At 35.0% G+C, this 16,612-nt stretch overlaps 2 protein-coding genes across 4 annotated transcripts in view; one reads left to right on the forward strand and one right to left on the reverse strand.

The window, feature by feature from the left end:
• Positions 1 to 4,914, forward strand: part of LOC112520775 (sucrose synthase 7-like) — a 6,629-nt gene extending 1,715 nt beyond the window's left edge. The window contains exons 4-15 of the mRNA XM_025129329.1: positions 889 to 1,081; positions 1,264 to 1,382; positions 1,460 to 1,676; positions 1,896 to 1,991; positions 2,077 to 2,250; positions 2,625 to 2,741; positions 2,818 to 2,984; positions 3,068 to 3,292; positions 3,363 to 3,929; positions 4,172 to 4,310; positions 4,400 to 4,608; positions 4,689 to 4,914. Of these exons, the coding sequence (XP_024985097.1) occupies positions 889 to 1,081; positions 1,264 to 1,382; positions 1,460 to 1,676; positions 1,896 to 1,991; positions 2,077 to 2,250; positions 2,625 to 2,741; positions 2,818 to 2,984; positions 3,068 to 3,292; positions 3,363 to 3,929; positions 4,172 to 4,310; positions 4,400 to 4,608; positions 4,689 to 4,815 (2,350 nt within the window). The 3' untranslated portion in view covers positions 4,816 to 4,914. The remainder of the gene's footprint in view (positions 1 to 888; positions 1,082 to 1,263; positions 1,383 to 1,459; positions 1,677 to 1,895; positions 1,992 to 2,076; positions 2,251 to 2,624; positions 2,742 to 2,817; positions 2,985 to 3,067; positions 3,293 to 3,362; positions 3,930 to 4,171; positions 4,311 to 4,399; positions 4,609 to 4,688) is intronic.
• A 387-nt stretch (positions 4,915 to 5,301) lies between these two features.
• On the reverse strand, positions 5,302 to 9,732 carry LOC112520776. Of its 3 annotated transcripts, none has more exons than XM_025129331.1 (6): positions 9,670 to 9,732; positions 7,156 to 8,161; positions 6,374 to 6,424; positions 6,200 to 6,298; positions 5,941 to 6,105; positions 5,302 to 5,599 (listed from the first exon to the last, which is right to left on the reverse strand). In XM_025129331.1, exons 2-6 carry the CDS (start codon positions 8,134 to 8,136, stop codon positions 5,459 to 5,461), a joined length of 1,437 nt encoding a protein of 478 aa, XP_024985099.1. In that variant the 5' UTR covers positions 8,137 to 8,161; positions 9,670 to 9,732; the 3' UTR covers positions 5,302 to 5,458. The 3 variants fall into 3 exon arrangements, with proteins under 3 accessions (XP_024985099.1, XP_024985098.1, XP_024985100.1); XM_025129330.1 differs by lacking the exon at positions 9,670 to 9,732 and adding an exon at positions 9,492 to 9,586; XM_025129332.1 differs by lacking the exon at positions 9,670 to 9,732 and adding an exon at positions 9,401 to 9,462.
• Between the last annotated feature and the right edge of the window lie 6,880 nt (positions 9,733 to 16,612).

Below are 16,612 nucleotides of genomic sequence, written 5' to 3' on the forward strand. Positions count from 1 at the left end.
ATAGAATATATTTTAATTTTAATTAAAATAAATTTTATCAAAAATCTTTTTTAAATGTAAGTAATTTTTTGTAAATGTAAGTATTTTTTGATATATTTATTTAATTTTATAGATCTAAATATTTTTTGGTTTAAAAAATATTTAGAGATTTAATCGTTTAAAATATGAATGTTAATTGATTTTTTTTCCGTATTTTTTCCCATTATTTTATCAAATTAACCAATTGTATAGGTCATAAGAACGTATCTAACATGTTTTAAAAAGTCCAAGAAGTTATTTAACATGTTTTGAAATGTACAAGGACTTATTTGTTTCAAAAAATTGTCCAAGAATTTAATCATTCCAAACACTAAAGTCCATTGGATTTTTTTAGATTTTTCCCTATATACATTATTGGTTATGGCCCAAAGAACGGTTCAAATTCCAGTCCAAAAAAGCTCGGTTCTCTTTAAGTTCGTTTGAACCAGATCGTCGTGGTTGAGTCTTTTAAATCGTGTGGAAAGCTCGGTTACAACCGGTTACAAGACCAATTTTTGGGCAAAGCCGGGTTAGTCCTGATGTCCACCGCTAAATGGTATGGCATCGCAAACGAGGTGCATTTGGTATGAGACTCGACATAATTAAACGAAATGTTAAGAGAATTGTGGAATGTTTAAGATTTTAATTTTTCATGTATAATTTAGTAATTTACCAGTCCTGTTTCATTTTTCAGATAAAAAATGCTTTTTATCTTACTCAATCCTGTCATGTCCCACTGTAATATCGAGTCAAACATGGGACAATAAGTCTTTATTTTGTCATGTTCTGCTCTGTCACGCAAGAGACTGTAATTTTCATGGAGAGTGGTTTCGTTATCGTTTACAAACTAAATGAGTCCTTGTTGAGCAGGGTGAAGGATGAAAATGCAATCGAAGTGGATTTAGGAGCCTTCGATTTTGGCATGCCTCATCTAACCCTCACTTCCTCTATCGGCAATGGGCTCGACTACATTTCAAAGTTCACGACTTCAAGGCTCGGCGGCCGTCTAGAGAACGCGAAGCCATTGCTTGACCACTTGCTAACCCTAAATCATCATGGAGAGGTAACCATCACTTGGACCATGTTCACCATGGGTGCATTGTTAAGTTTTTTTTCCCGAGAAACCATGAGTGTTCGACCCAGCTTATGCCTACCTTAATTAATCCAATAGGACCCTAAAGTTAACAGTTAAAGGCAAACCCTCCAATAACGCTAATGTATATGAATTATGGTTTATTGTTGCAGAAGCTTATGATCAATGAGACATTGGATACGGTTTCTAAGCTCCAGAAAGCATTGATTGTTGCCGATGTCTACTTATCGGCGCACCCGAGAAACGAGCAATTTCGTTCCTTTGAGCAGAAGTAATAGATAACCCGAGTTCTCTTTACTTTGAAATATTTGACAGATGGATTCAACAAACGTTTTTATGAATCGACAGGCTTAAAGAGTGGGGATTCGAGAAAGGATGGGGAGATACCGCTGAAAGAGTCCAGGAAACAATGAAGATCCTTTCAGAGATTCTTCAAGCTCCGGATCCAATTAGCATGGAATCGTTCTTTGGCAGACTCCCGGTTATATTCAATATTGTCATATTCTCCATTCACGGCTACTTTGGACAATCGGACGTTCTTGGATTGCCCGATACCGGAGGCCAGGTGCGTTGACTAATTTTCATGGTCAATTGTAGGATTGATCAACTTCAAATTCGACACGAGTACTATACCTTTCACCAAAAATTTTGATAAACCGATTCGGATTAACAAAATTTTCAACCAAGAAGAAAAACGGTGTTATAATTGTAGCAAAAACAGTTCCGATTTCGATTTAGTAAGAACTCGGTTTGACCTCAAAAAGTCAATCTGATTGCTGTGCAGGTTGTTTACATTCTTGATCAAGTGAAAGCACTTGAGGAAGAGATCATTCGCCGAATAAAGCAGCAAGGACTGAATGCGAAGCCTCGGATTCTCGTGGTACGTTTCCAGAGTGCATCGAAGACTTCGATGATTTTTAGGATCCGTGATCTTTCTATATAATCTAACGAATACACGTCTCTAGGTTAGTAGACTGATTCCCGATGCACAAGGAACCAAGTGTAACGAGGAGATGGAGCCGATCTTGAACACTATGCATTCCCACATCCTCCGGGTTCCTTTTCGAACTTCAAAAGGCGTTCTTCGGCAATGGGTTTCCCGTTTCGACATCTACCCGTACCTTGAACAATTTGCACAGGCAAGTCCCATCACTCCCCGTGTGCTACATATATAAAATTGTCCTAATAAACTGCTTAACATGACTTAAATTTATAAAACCAAATAATGGTGCGTCCTACATAAACGTGTTACAACAAGACAACTTTAAATGAAGCGTCCTATTAGTTTTTTGTGAGATTATTTGAAAAATGCCTCGTAAAAAAGTGTCCTATTATGACACTTTTATATTAGACTGGCTCACAATTGTTTGGTCTTACAAGTTACAAGCATAAGTCTTATAAAGCAGTCTATTAAGACATTTAGATATCATTGGCGTCCTATAAAGTCGATTAGCGACGACATTTGGTGTTCGGGTTGGTATTTCTTGACGGATATGTTCGATATCTTGCTTAGGATGCTGCATCTAAGGTGGTAGAAGTGATGGAAGGCAAACCAGATCTTATACTTGGAAACTACACAGATGGGAACATTGTGGCATCTCTTATGGCTAAAAAACTTGGAGTAACACAGGTTTTTTCAACTATCCAACTCGTTACTTCGGATGATTAAGTTCATCGAATCACCGATGGTTAAATTCTATCTCCAGGGAACGATTGCACACGCGTTGGAGAAGACCAAGTACGAAGATTCGGACGTCAACTGGAAAAAATTCGACAAAAAGTATCATTTTTCATGCCAATTCACAGCGGATTTGATATCGATGAACGCTGCGGATTTCATCATCACAAGCACTTTCCAAGAAATTGCAGGAAGGTTAGACGTTTAGGGTTTAGGGTTTAATAAAGTCGGAAAAAAACTGATCTTTTGGTGCTCGTTTTTGTCGCTTGTTTGTATAGTAAACAAAGGCCTGGACAGTATGAGAGTCATGCCACTTTTACGATGCCCGGACTTTGTAGAGTTGTGTCGGGAATCAATGTGTTCGATCCAAAGTTCAACATAGCATCGCCTGGAGCAGAACAATCGGTTTATTTCCCATTCACTGAAAAGGAAAAGCGATTAACGTCCTTTCATCCTGAAATCAAAGAACTGCTTTTCAAAAAAGAAGATAACGACGAGCATATGTAAGTTCTATAATTTACAGTGAATAGCAATCGTTGATTTTGGCTCGTAACATATTCATTCATTGAATAGGGGATATCTGGCGGACCGAACCAAGCCGATAATCTTCTCAATGGCGAGGCTTGATACAGTAAAGAACATAACGGGATTAGTCGAGTGGTATGGGAAGAACAAAAGGCTCAGAAGTCTAGTAAACTTGGTTGTGGTCGCAGGGTTCTTTGATCCATCTAAATCTAAAGATCGGGAAGAGATGGCGGAAATCAAGAAGATGCACGAATTGATCGAGAAGTACAAACTTAAGGGTCAGATCAGATGGATAGCGGCCCAAACCGATAGGAATCGCAATGGAGAACTATATCGTTGTATAGCTGATACGAGGGGGGCTTTTGTGCAGCCCGCATTGTATGAAGCTTTCGGGTTGACAGTTATCGAAGCAATGAACTGTGGGCTCCCAACTTTTGTAACAAACCAAGGCGGGCCAGCAGAGATCGTAGTTGACGGGGTTTCTGGATATCACATTGATCCAAACAACGGAGATGAATCAAGCAACAAGATTGCCGATTTCTTTACAAAGTGCAAAGTAGAGGAAGAGTTTTGGGATCGGGTGTCTCGAGCTGGCCTTCAACGCATTTACGAGTGGTAAGTTTTGGACTCGTAAAACATATCTCGAGCTAGACTTGAACTATTTCTCAGTATATGCCCGCTCTACTCTTTGAGATAGAGGTCAGGTTTGCATACATCTTTATCTCTTGGGGTATACTAGGCTCATTTGGTTTGGTATGGTTTATATGTTGGAACCTTCCTTCTGTCATTGAGGGCTTCTTTTGAGAGTAATCTAATGGGTTCCAAATATTCTCACAAATAATGTTTCTTTCTTTCAGCTACACATGGGAAATCTATGCCAAAAAAGCGTTGAACATGGGTGCGATGTACGGCTTTTGGAGGCAAATAAACAAAGAGAATAAGCAAGCGAAGCAGAGATACATTGACCTCTTGTATGATCTACAGTTCAAGAAGTTGGTGAGTTATTTCTAGATGTTTCGGTTTGACCGTACATACATGTCTACGGGAATACGCCTTCTTTAAACACTATCTATCGACTTTTACAGGTAAACGCCATAGAAATCCCAGATGGTGCGACTACTAAACCTCAAGAACAGGTCCGAACCAAACCAGCAAAATTAACACAACTGACAACAACCAGTGAAACTGCCAAACCTCCAACTGTGGTACCTCAAGAACCGGTGCAAGCCGTGGAACCAAAAGAAACACGGCCACCACAGACCATGTTGACCAAGCCTGATGAGCCAACACCAAGGTACGTAAGAGATGGTTCAAGTTTTTGGCTACAATAGGATATTATCTATTTGATTCTAATTCTATGGCATTGGTTTGTAGCAGGGAGCCAAGTTTAGGGTCGATCCGACTCAACACAGTGACCACTGCAGGAAAACCGTTGCTTGTTATTGTCTCTGTGATGATCATGGTCTATGCATCTAAGAATCTGTATAGGTATTTCAAATAGGGAATTGTGGTTGCATAATGTAAATGTGATAATAAGGTGACATAGATTGGTAACCATTACCGTTCAAAGAGTTTATAAATAAAACAAGAAAGTTTCTAATATGATTGCTTTTAGTGATGCACCAATGGGAGTGAATAAGGGGCGGTTTTGAGGCTTGAGCCAATCCGAACCAAGCATGCTTGATTCAGGCCAGCTCATGGAAAAACATGGTAGATCGGTTGACATTTAACCTGGTTCAAATGAGAACCGTAAATATTTTGAAAACCTAGGAACCAACATTCATGATGAATATCAATGAAAATGCATGATATTCATGATAAAAAAAAAATAGTCATAAATATTTTAGGGTTATTCATAATAAATAATTCATGAAATGGAAGGTTCTCAGGTTCTCAAAATATTTACAGTTCTCATTTGAACTTGCCCCGTTAACCTATTGGTCATAAGTTTGAATCGTACAAATATAAGAAAAAGTTGAACACCCAGTGACAAATGACAAACTTTCATTGAAGTTCCAAGTGTATCCACATCACAAAGCTAAGAAGCTTGGGTTTATTAGCCTTTTCAAACTAAGTATATATGTACAATTAACACAATAGGAAGACTTTGTACACAGAAATCAGACACGCACCCGTATATATATTTACGCAGAGGGTGATGGTTTTGCCGAAGCCTTGCAAATGGGACACCAATTCTTTAACTGCAGCCACTGGTTGATACACACAGCATGGTACCCATGAGCACAACTCAGCCTTCCTATTTCATCTCCTGCCATAAACTCTTCCTGCACGGGCATACGAAATTAGATTAGATTATTTGCATCTCGAGAACAACTACATGATCAGTCGCTAAATTACATATTTAACGATGTAAACTTTACTTGCTTCAAGGATTTTTGGGTCGGACTTTAGGCGAGTTAACTTAATTGAATACTTCAAGCAACCTAGGTGCAATTTAGCGTAATTCTAGGGTCTAAAGTATAACTTGGAAGAGACACAATGAGCCAGGCAAGACTTGGTGCAACCATAGCCAGGTCTGCCATCGTAATGTTTGAAGGATGCAGGGAAAGCAAAGATAACAGCAAAAAGTACGTAAAACGAGAAGATATTTAAAAAGACCTATCACCTGACAGATACTGCATTTTGTGTTATCCAAACACCAACTGCCTTTCATTCTCCACTCTTTCACATGCAATGGTTCGTATAAGCTAATTTTAAGACATTTCGACAATTCATCTTCAGATAGTGCTGTGCTTACTATACCCATTTTCTCCTCCAGTGCTAATAGTTCCTGTAAGTAAAAGCATACAAGAATTAGTTGGACTATTTGCTGGGGATGGGGAAGAATCTAATAGGCATGGGACAAAAAAAAAAAAAAAGCAAACCTCATAGGACATGTTATCAATGTCTAGTCTCATGTCCCTATGTTGATCATAGGAGTTGAAATCACGAAGAAGTGAATTTGCCTCCAGTGATAGAATTTGCTGCAGAAGGGAAAATAGCGTTAATTATGTGCAAGTTGGACTCTTTTTCTTTAAAAAAAGACGACTACTGACTACCTCATATGTTAACTCCTCATCTTGTTCAATCCTCTCAAGTGCCAGTAGTACCTATAAAACACCACATGAACCCTTGTCAACCCCTATTACAGAATGCAGATAGTGCTTTACATGTCACAAAATAAGTGTCCACAATACAAAAACACACAGTTTAAGAAATGTGTAATTATTACACTTTAAATTAACTGTTGACAATTTTACCCTTAATGATAGAGACAACCCTTCTCTCTCTCTCTCTCTCTCTCTCTCTCTCTGTGTCTCCCTCCATCTCATCAACTAATAAATATTCATGTTTATAATTAAGGGTAGAGTTGGAAATTAGTGAATGCTAGCCATCTATTTTTGAAACAAGGTTCTAAATGGCGTGAGGCGTGGCGCCGAGGCCAAGCCTCAAGGCTTAGGAGCCACGGCAAGGCCACAGCGTTTTTCAAGGAACGACTTATGGCGGCAAATCTTTATATCATATATAATATTTTATATATATATATATATATAAACATATGTTTTTGTACTATTACTCAATAAGTCAATGATAATAAACAATTTAAATTAGGTTATATATTAAAAACTAGCATATAAGAAATTAAAAACGTAAAGAAAAATCAAATATCACGTTACGAAAACCGCACACTTGGCCTGGGTGTGCCATAGAGTTAAACATGACGTGAGACACAACACACGGCGCCATGGCGGCTGTTGCAGTAAGCCTTTTAGAACAGTGTTTTGAGAGGGGACGCTTATTTAATTATTTTGGGACAAAGGGAGTAACTCAGAGAAATTACATTTGCAATTGCATCCACATTGTATCGGCCTGAGCAGTGACGATCATTAAAGTGGCCAACGGACTGTTCTGTAGAAGCAACAGGCATCATGCTAGATAAGGTATCACTGGAAGTACAGCCACTATTAGGGGTAGAACCATTTGATGAAGTTTCCTCGGATAACCAACATATTTCGGTTTGCGACATGTCAGGAGTCACACGAGTCGACTGGACTGGAGATGGATTGTTTCTATGTAGCTGATGAATGCATCTGGTTGAAAGGTCCACATTGACAGACCTCCGAGTCCTTACTGATGAAACATTACTTCCACTGCAGGCCGTCCAATTGGTTGAGCGTCTAGAATCAGAAATAGAACTTCCCTCATCTGATGATGGCCCACTGATCTTCTTCCCTCTAGCAGACGAGCCTGTTTCTCCTTCAGTCAATCTCTTCTTTACAACATTTCTTCTCCTGCCACTGTCAAAAGAAGTAATTTGAGCATCTTGGTTCGGAAGACCAGATTTTTGACCATACACCTTCCTTATTTTTGTGTTGGATGATCCCATTTCAACTGTCCTACCAACCGGCGTGAATCCAACTTTGTTAGACTCGGTGCCTCTGGATTTTGACTTAAGTTTGGCTGAAGCATTAAGCACTTGAATTCTAGATTCTTCTGAAACACTGCTTGAATGGGTGGAACTTGTCTCAGTCCCAGATGACAGCTTCTTCCGGGATTCCTGGAGAGGTTTTTTCACATTGATCAATGAAGAGGCTACTTCCTTGCTGTGTGAAGGACGAGAGGAAGATCTGAAAGGTTTGGGTTGGTTTAACAAACTACTTCGAGTATGTTTTGTATAGTTAAGTCTACCACTGCATCCAAGTCGATTGCAGAATTGAGCAGCTTCATCTCTAGAGCAATCGGTATCTCGTGTACCAGAACCTGATCCCTTTCTAGAGGCAGCAGCCCAGCCAACAGCTCGTTTACTGGAATATAAATCCATGTAGATGATCTGTAACGTCTCTTATCTGTCACAAAACTTCTATCGATTTAAACACAAGGGCCTTTAACCTATTTTGACATCAATCACTTGTTTCAACTGACAAAAACATTTCTTAATACATAGAAGAAATACCATAGGGTTGGGTTCCGGTGAGAAGGAGAGTTAAGGTGAGAAGCGTAAGAAGGGATCTCCATCCTTGGATGCACATTAGGATGAGATGCACCGGATCAATCCCCTCATGGGTGGGTTTGAGATTAAAGGTGATCAAGGGTCCATATCCCTTCTTACGATTCTCACATTAACTCTCCTTCTCACACGATCCTTCGCCAAATACCATAATACAAACCAATAATAACCATAAGAAGAAACTACACGTTCGCAATTTCTACCAGGAAAATGTAAAATACCATTCTTACAATTAGATTTTCTTAGATTAATCCAAAATTGGATAGAAATGTAGAAGTTTTAAATATGCAGTAATGGAGGGGCAAATAGTGCTTTTGAAGCTGCATTTAGGTAGTATAAGTTTTACCGCATATAGTAACAGTACAGTAATTTCTTTCATACAACGATGTAAGGAAGAAATCGAATATCTTCCTAAGCTGAAAGTCTGAAACAAGTAATTCCTAATAACCCCATGAATAAAATCCATATAAAAACTTCCTAAGAAGTAAATGATAACAGAGTTCATCTTTAAGTATCAAATGAGTTGCAATCTCCATCCCATTAAATTGTGACGCTTGGCTTGTAGGTGTTGGACTTAGGCTATGCTTGGAAAACTAGTTGAAAAGCTAGTTGTTGGCTGCAAGTTAGTTGTTAGTCATAGCATCTCTAAACTATAGTCATGACAATGATCAAGTAAGCTTTCATGAGATGTTCCAAGGTGAAAATTTTCACAAGTCCCATGAGAGTAATTGAAGGTTTAAAAGTGATAAAAAATTGTTTCAGCGATAGCTATATAAAAACCATTAAAACTTGTATAAACTTCATACACAGACCAGGTTGAATTTCAAAACAGAAAACAGAGACTTCTGGGGAACCAGAAATCAAATATTCGTACTTTCTTCATGTATTAGCATAGTTATGAATAAAGGTATGAGGGCGTCGTAAGTCTCATCGATTTCCATTTGTTCAGTGTTTCAGAAAGGAAACCAATAAAGCTCGATTAAAATCACAAAAAGTAGTCAAATAATCCCCTCAATCAGTCAACAATTAGAATAAACAAATATGATAATCATATTGAAAAAGTAATTAATAACAATACCAAAGCTTTCAAAGGACAATCAGGCCATCAATAAAAGGAAGATAAACCCTAATCGGTGATGATAGAGATTAAAATGATGGAAGAGGAGTACCAAATTGTTGTTGGATATGGGTAAAGCAACAGGAGTGGAGGGAGAATTGCGGAAAGTGAGGAAGATACGTGTAGGCGATGGAAGCGTAATAATATATGAAGTATTATTATTATTATAATTATGTATGGTGGGATGAAGACGCAAAGCAACGAAAGAAAGCAAAAAGTAGCTGAAATACCGGCCCGATTGAAAATGGCGGAGAGTCAACGGCCGTCCATGGCGGAGGTGGTTTTAACCAAAACCAACTCAACTCCAACAAGCTTTTTAAGCCAAATGTCCTCCATTTTTGTTCGCTTCCATTTGTTTACAGGATCCATTACCAACTTCAAAATGATTATAGATTATTATGATTCAAAAAGGAAAATTCATTAAAATAGGATGGTTTTATATTTTAGTATTTTTTTTTAAATAACAAAAATAGTTTGTAATTAACAGTAAGGTGTTCATGAGTTGGGTTGATCGGGTTGAGGACATTAGAACAACCCAACCTAATGCTTGCGGTTTAGAAAAATCTTAACCCAACTCAATCCACACCAAACCAAAGTGCAACCCAACCCAACCCGTACGGGTTGTTCGGGTTGATACTTTGGTATGTTAAAATATTCTTCTAACTTTGAATATGTTTCTCTACTCATAATTTCTTTTTCATCATCAACCATTTGATACAACTTATTCATATTTGTTACGTATATCACATTCAGTTAATTTTTTCAATTTACATATATATGTTCACAGTTACTGAATGAGTTATATAGAGATATGAATAGATTGAAAATATGTGTATATGAAAAGCATACATGATAGTGTAATTATCTAATGTATATATTAATAGAAATTCAACAATCATATTAAATCCAATAAATAAAAGTATATCGGGTTCATCGAGTTCATTGGGTTGGGTTGGGTTGGGTTCAAATAATAGTAACCCAATACCTACGGTTTGACAATTTTACAACTCGATTAGACATTGGGTTGCTTCGGGTTGGGTTATTTCTCGTTGGGTTGGGTTGATCGGGTTTTTGAGCATCCCTAATTGGCAGGTTTATAACTCACAATAATTTACAGAGGGGTCAAAGTGTAAAAAGAAGAAGTTTCTGAAGCAGGTCCGCAATTACAAGGATTAAATATATAAATTTGAAAAAGACTTGTGGACATATTTTTGCTGACCTATAACTAGTTTACAAATATATTACTTGCAATTGCAGACGTAGTTTCGTTTTTTTACGCTTTGACACATCTTCAAATACCCTTGAATAACATAAATATTTTAATTGACTAAACTAAAGAAAGCTCGAACTATATGCCTAATTTCCGATTAAATATTTGTTTCTTCTATGACTAGAATTTAACGGAGTGATTAACATATATTTGTTTCACATGTACTCAGTTCACAATATGAATCTTTTTGACTTTTTTGTGAAACAAAATGTACACGTAAAAAAGTTTCACATTGTGAACTAAATACATATGAAACAAACAGATTGTAATACAAATATACGTTAACTAATGCGTTAATGAGAAAAGTTCAAAAAAAACCCAACAAACTTTTTTATTTAAATGGTTTAGTCCGTAAACTATTTGTTTTTAGATGAAAAACTATTACACATTTTCATTTTGAATGATTAATTCCCTGAACTATTTTTTTGAATGAAAAAACCATTAAACTTTCTTATTTTGATTGATTAAGTCTCTGAACATCTTTTTAGTAAATAAATTATCGCACTTTTAAGAAGTGGTTACATATATCCTTTTAACCCAAAAAAAAAGCTACATTAGCCGCCGACTAGTATAAGTTATATAGTTTTTTTTTTTAAAAATTCAGGGTCTTAATCATTCAAAATGTGAAAGTTTAATAATTTTTTCATTTAAAAAAATAGCTCAAGAACCCAATCATTTAAAATGAGAAAGTTTAATAATTTTTCATTCAAAAAATAATTTAGGGACTAAACCATTCAAAATGAGAAAGTTTGTTTGATTTTTTATACATTTTCCTATATTAAATATTATACTTATATAGAAAAAAAATCATATAAAATAAAATCTTAAAATATAAATTCTCAAATGATTAAATCACATCAGAAGTAATATATGTATTGTCAATTTTCATACCCCTGGTTATCATCTTCCTCTCACATAACATTTATTTAATATATTTTTTAATTTTAAAATTACATTTTATACCCTTATAATTATTTAATTAATTTGTTTTATGTTCTTTGTTTTTTTATTTTTTATTTTACACCCTTATCACGTTAACATACATAATCATATATTAACTAAAATACATAAAAAAATACGTTCTAATTTTAACAAGTTATATAATTATAATTGTCTCGTCAATATCTTCGAAACGAGCCAATATTGAACATTTTTTGATTTAATTATATTTTTATATCATATATACTATGGAAAATATTTTTAATACTTACACTTTATACTCGTGTAGTTAATTATGTAATTTATGGTATGTCTCTTTGTTTTTCATTTTTTGTTTTACATCATTATCACATTAACATACATAATCATATATTAACAAAAATACGTTTTTATTTAACAAGTTACACCATTATAATCATCTCGTCAATACATTCATAATGAGCCCAATATTGAATATTTTTTTATTTAATCATATTATAACGACGAATTATTTTTAATACTTACACTTTATACTCTTATAATTATTTATTTAATTTGTTTTATATACCTTGGTTTTTCGTTTTTTATTATACACCCTTATCACATTAACATAGATAATTGTATATTAACTAAAATACGTTAAAGTATGTTTTTATTTTAATAAGTTACATCAGTATAATCGTCTCGTCAATACCTTTAAAATAAGCTCAATATTGAATATTTTTTGATTTAATCATATTATTAAAATATTATAAAAATGTAAATTATTTTTATTACTTACAATTTATACCCTTATAGTTATTTTTTATATACTTTTTCATTTTTCGTTTAACACTTTTATCAAATTAATAAACATAATCGTATATCAACTAAAATACGTTGAAAATACGTTTTTATTTTAACAAATTACACTATTATAATTGTCTCATCAATACCTTCAAAATGAGCCCAATATCAAATATCTTTTTATTTAATTATGGGACCGTAATTATATAAATATAATAAGAGTATAAAATAAAAATGAAAAAGTAAAGAAAATAAAGAAAATTAATAAATATTTATGAAGGTATAAAATGTAAATATTAAAAAAAGTCCATATACAAATATATAATTTAAAAATACGTATTTTTAATATTTTATTAATTAACTAGGTTCGAACCCGTGTATTACATAGGGTAATTTAAAAAAATTAAATCATGTCAAGAAACTTATCTTACATATATGAATGATTTATCAAAAATACAATGCTACTTTTTCAAGCTTTTTTTCCTTTCAAAATTGTTTTTTTTGCAGCTAGTTGCAAAATGCCCTTTCTTTGTTTTTTCTTTAATCTCTTCATTCTTGAATTTTCTTCGTATTCCAGCTTCATTGAGTCGAAGCTTTCAAAAAGAAAATCTTTCATCCTGCACCGAAAAAGAAAACGGGGTAAGAACGATTGAATATTCTGTAGAATAAAAAAGATTCTTCGATGAATATAAGATAAATAAAGCAAAATCGTTTGATTAAACTTACGTGGATGTGTTTTGGTACTAATGTGAAGCTTCCAATTGTTTGTTTTTTTTTTTGCGAAAACCCTAAATCAACTGTCTCTTTTCTCTTGGTCGCTTGTGCTCTATGTAGTGGAGCTGTCGAGCAAAGTGAAATGAAATGTAATGAGTAAAAATATATAGCATACTACATTCATCATTATCATATATACATAAAAGAATTATTTAAAAATATATATGTAGTATAGTTAGAATCATTCTAAGTTTAGAAGTTATATGTATATTATTTGTATTGTTTATAAAAAAAAAATGTAACATACTATTATAGGAACACATACTATGGGAATAGAGCCCTTTCTTACTCATGGTTCATTCAGGCATCGGTTCTTTTAAAGATATAAGTGTGATGAAGTTACAGTTAGATGGTTGATGAATCTACATTCTTAGATGATTATTAGTCAGGAAAAGAGAAACGGAAAATGAGATAGAGCAGTAAAAACATAAATGAAACAGAGTAGTGATGATATGATGAAAATTAGCGTGTTGACAGGTTTGCGATGTTGTAGCAAATTGATCATATCTCACTCATCAAGGCATCAATTTAGGGGATTCAAATGGCCCCGGATACACAACAGACGGATATACATGTTTCATGTTTTGAGCATTCAGTGATTCGATCTGTAGAAGGTCCATAAGTATCTTTGAAGTTGAATATAGTGTGCTGAAGCAAAGTTGTTGTGCATCGAGCTAGATCTACTTCGTAACCGAATAACCATAGCTTCTTTGTATCAAAAGACTAGATATATGTATGAAAGGACCAGAGCCTATGTATCAAAGGTCCAGAGCTCTGTATCGGATCATTATACGTCCTCGACGAAAATATAACACGTTGAACCAGAAGTTGCTCGACAGATCTGTGCGTTTGTGCTAAATCGATCATACCTCATGCGTCCGAGCTCCAGAGAAGTTGAATCAAGTCTCTATGGACAATTAACATACTAATCAACAATGTTCATGTTTTGAGTTTTCCCAAACTCGAAATATTTCATGACCAGAAGCATCGTGGAGGCCAGTGCAATGTTGTTGGACAGAAACCTTCGGTGTTGATTCTTGTATCAAAGAAGACCAGAGGGGGGGGGGGGAATCACAGGTGGACCAGAGCAACCAAGATGGACCTAAAATGCCTTCATGCAGATCTTTATATAGGCAAGCCAGAGGCTCTGCATGGTGCTATATGCGATAAAAACCTCAAAGACCAGAGCTTGCGGACCAGAGCTCGCAAAGATCAGACTTTACTATGGACAAGAGATGGACCAGAAGATCAAAGTCAGTGGTCGATGGTCCAGAGCTCATGGAACGAACGTGCTATGCATTTTGCAAAAAAGTAATAAAAATATGAATAAATATTAAGAATTTGCAAAACACAATTTATAATAGAACGTAAATGAAATTATGAAAAAGTACAGAGTTAAAATATTAATAAAAAACCATGTATCATAAATTAGCAAATACTTCTTTATACACAACATTCTTTGTTCTATTGCTAATTATACCATCATCATCCATAATTAATATTTTTAAATCTTGCCTACTTTTTACTCTAGATAAAGCAATATACAACTGACCATGGATGAAGACTGGTTGTCTCATAAAGAAACCAACATTCGATAATGACTTTCTCTGGCTTTTATTTATGATCATGGCAAAACATACAACAATTGGAAATTGTCTTTTTTGAAACTTGAATGGAATCCTTTTGTTTGTAGGTGTCAAAGACATTCTTGGAATAAATGTTTGGCTTCCAATATTGCCTCCAGATATGATCTCTGCTTCTATAACTCGATTTTTCAAAGATAACATCCGTAGTCTAGTTCCATTACATAACCCAGATTTCTTATCAATATTCCTTAGTAACATAATTGAACCAGAGGCGGACACAATAGCAAAAAGGAGGGGGGAAAGGACCCCAGTCAAAAACTCAACAAAAAAAATTCCTAGGTTAGAATTTAGGTTTTGCAGGATTTACCTTTCATTTTCCCCCGTTATATTTTTCCACGGGCCCCCAACCCCAATCGAAACCGTTACTCTAACAAAAAAAATCTAATGAAATTAATCAAAAAAACCAAAAAAATTATTCGAAATCGACAAAAACACTAAAAAAATCCCTCGAAATCAACCAAAAAACTTTAAAAATCCCTCGAAACGTTGTAATTAGGTTAAAAACACATCGGATGATTTTGCGGACCTTTAGTCTACCTTAAAGGTGACCCCAGTAAACAAAAAACCTGGATCCGCCACCGATTGGAACACCGACTTTTAGTAATATCTCGTGGTTTGACAAACCCGATAATTTAAGACCATTTAAGACATCAGGTGAGTACAAAGTTTCATCAAACTGTTCGTGAAGATGATCTGATTCACATAGACTATCTGAACTTAGGTACTCCTTTTCGTCTCCAGGAAACAATGATAGCCAACTCTCATTTATTTCTTGAACGACTTCATGCTTTGATGCAAGTATCGCTCTTTCCTAAAAATAGAATGAATTCTTGATATTTACAAGAATAGAAGGATAGACAAATTCAATTAATGCAAATATAGGATCCGTTGAATCGGTAATGAGAAGATCGTCAGGTATATTAATAATTGCCTCACCATCATTCACAGTTTCACACTACCAACCTTGTCTTCTCCTAAATCCAAAAGCCTGTTTGCAAAAATCCTTGTCTATTCGATATCAGAAGCTTGACCGTCAACAATTAACCTCATGTTTTTAGTTAACCTTAAGACTTTGCATTTTTCCCAAATGTAAGATGAACTTAACGACGCATTGACATGGTCTTGTCTACTTGCGTTGGGAATAACCGACATAATTTGTCTGAAATCTCCTCCGAAAACAACTACTTTGCTACCAAAAAGCATTTCCGAGTCAGTAATGCCTTTACTACCAAAAAATATCATTCATACTTATATCCAATGCTTCAAATTCATGCTGATGAATCATTGGTGTTTCATCCCATCTAATCAACCTAGTCTTCTTTATTAACTTGGCAACATCACTGTCTGACTTTATGTAATAAAGAGAATCTTCATTAAGAATTAGAGGAATTTGAAAGCGAGAGTGTGTTGTCCTACCTTCTGTAAGAAGTAAAGAAGCAATACCACTCGAAGCAATGTTTAAAAAAATTTCTTCTGCAGATCTTATTGATCCAAATAATGTTTTCCATAGAAATGGTTTTCCTATTCCGCCATAACCACATACAAAAAATACACCTCTTTGGTTATTTTGAACCGTTGTGATGATATCATCATAAACACCTCGTTGCTCATTTGTTAAAGCACCTAGATGTTGATGAAACTCAATCTGTAGATTAGTTATATCGTAATCTAGCTCCTCCGCAATCAAAAGATTGTTTGAAGACTCAACAGAATCATCATCAGGGTAAGACATAGTGGTGAAGTTTTTTAGGCTGGAATTTTTAAGAAGTAAAATCTTTT

This window comes from Cynara cardunculus, assembly GCF_001531365.2.
Source record: "Cynara cardunculus var. scolymus isolate 2C chromosome LG 11, CcrdV1, whole genome shotgun sequence".
In the NCBI taxonomy this organism is placed as follows: domain Eukaryota; kingdom Viridiplantae; phylum Streptophyta; class Magnoliopsida; order Asterales; family Asteraceae; genus Cynara; species Cynara cardunculus.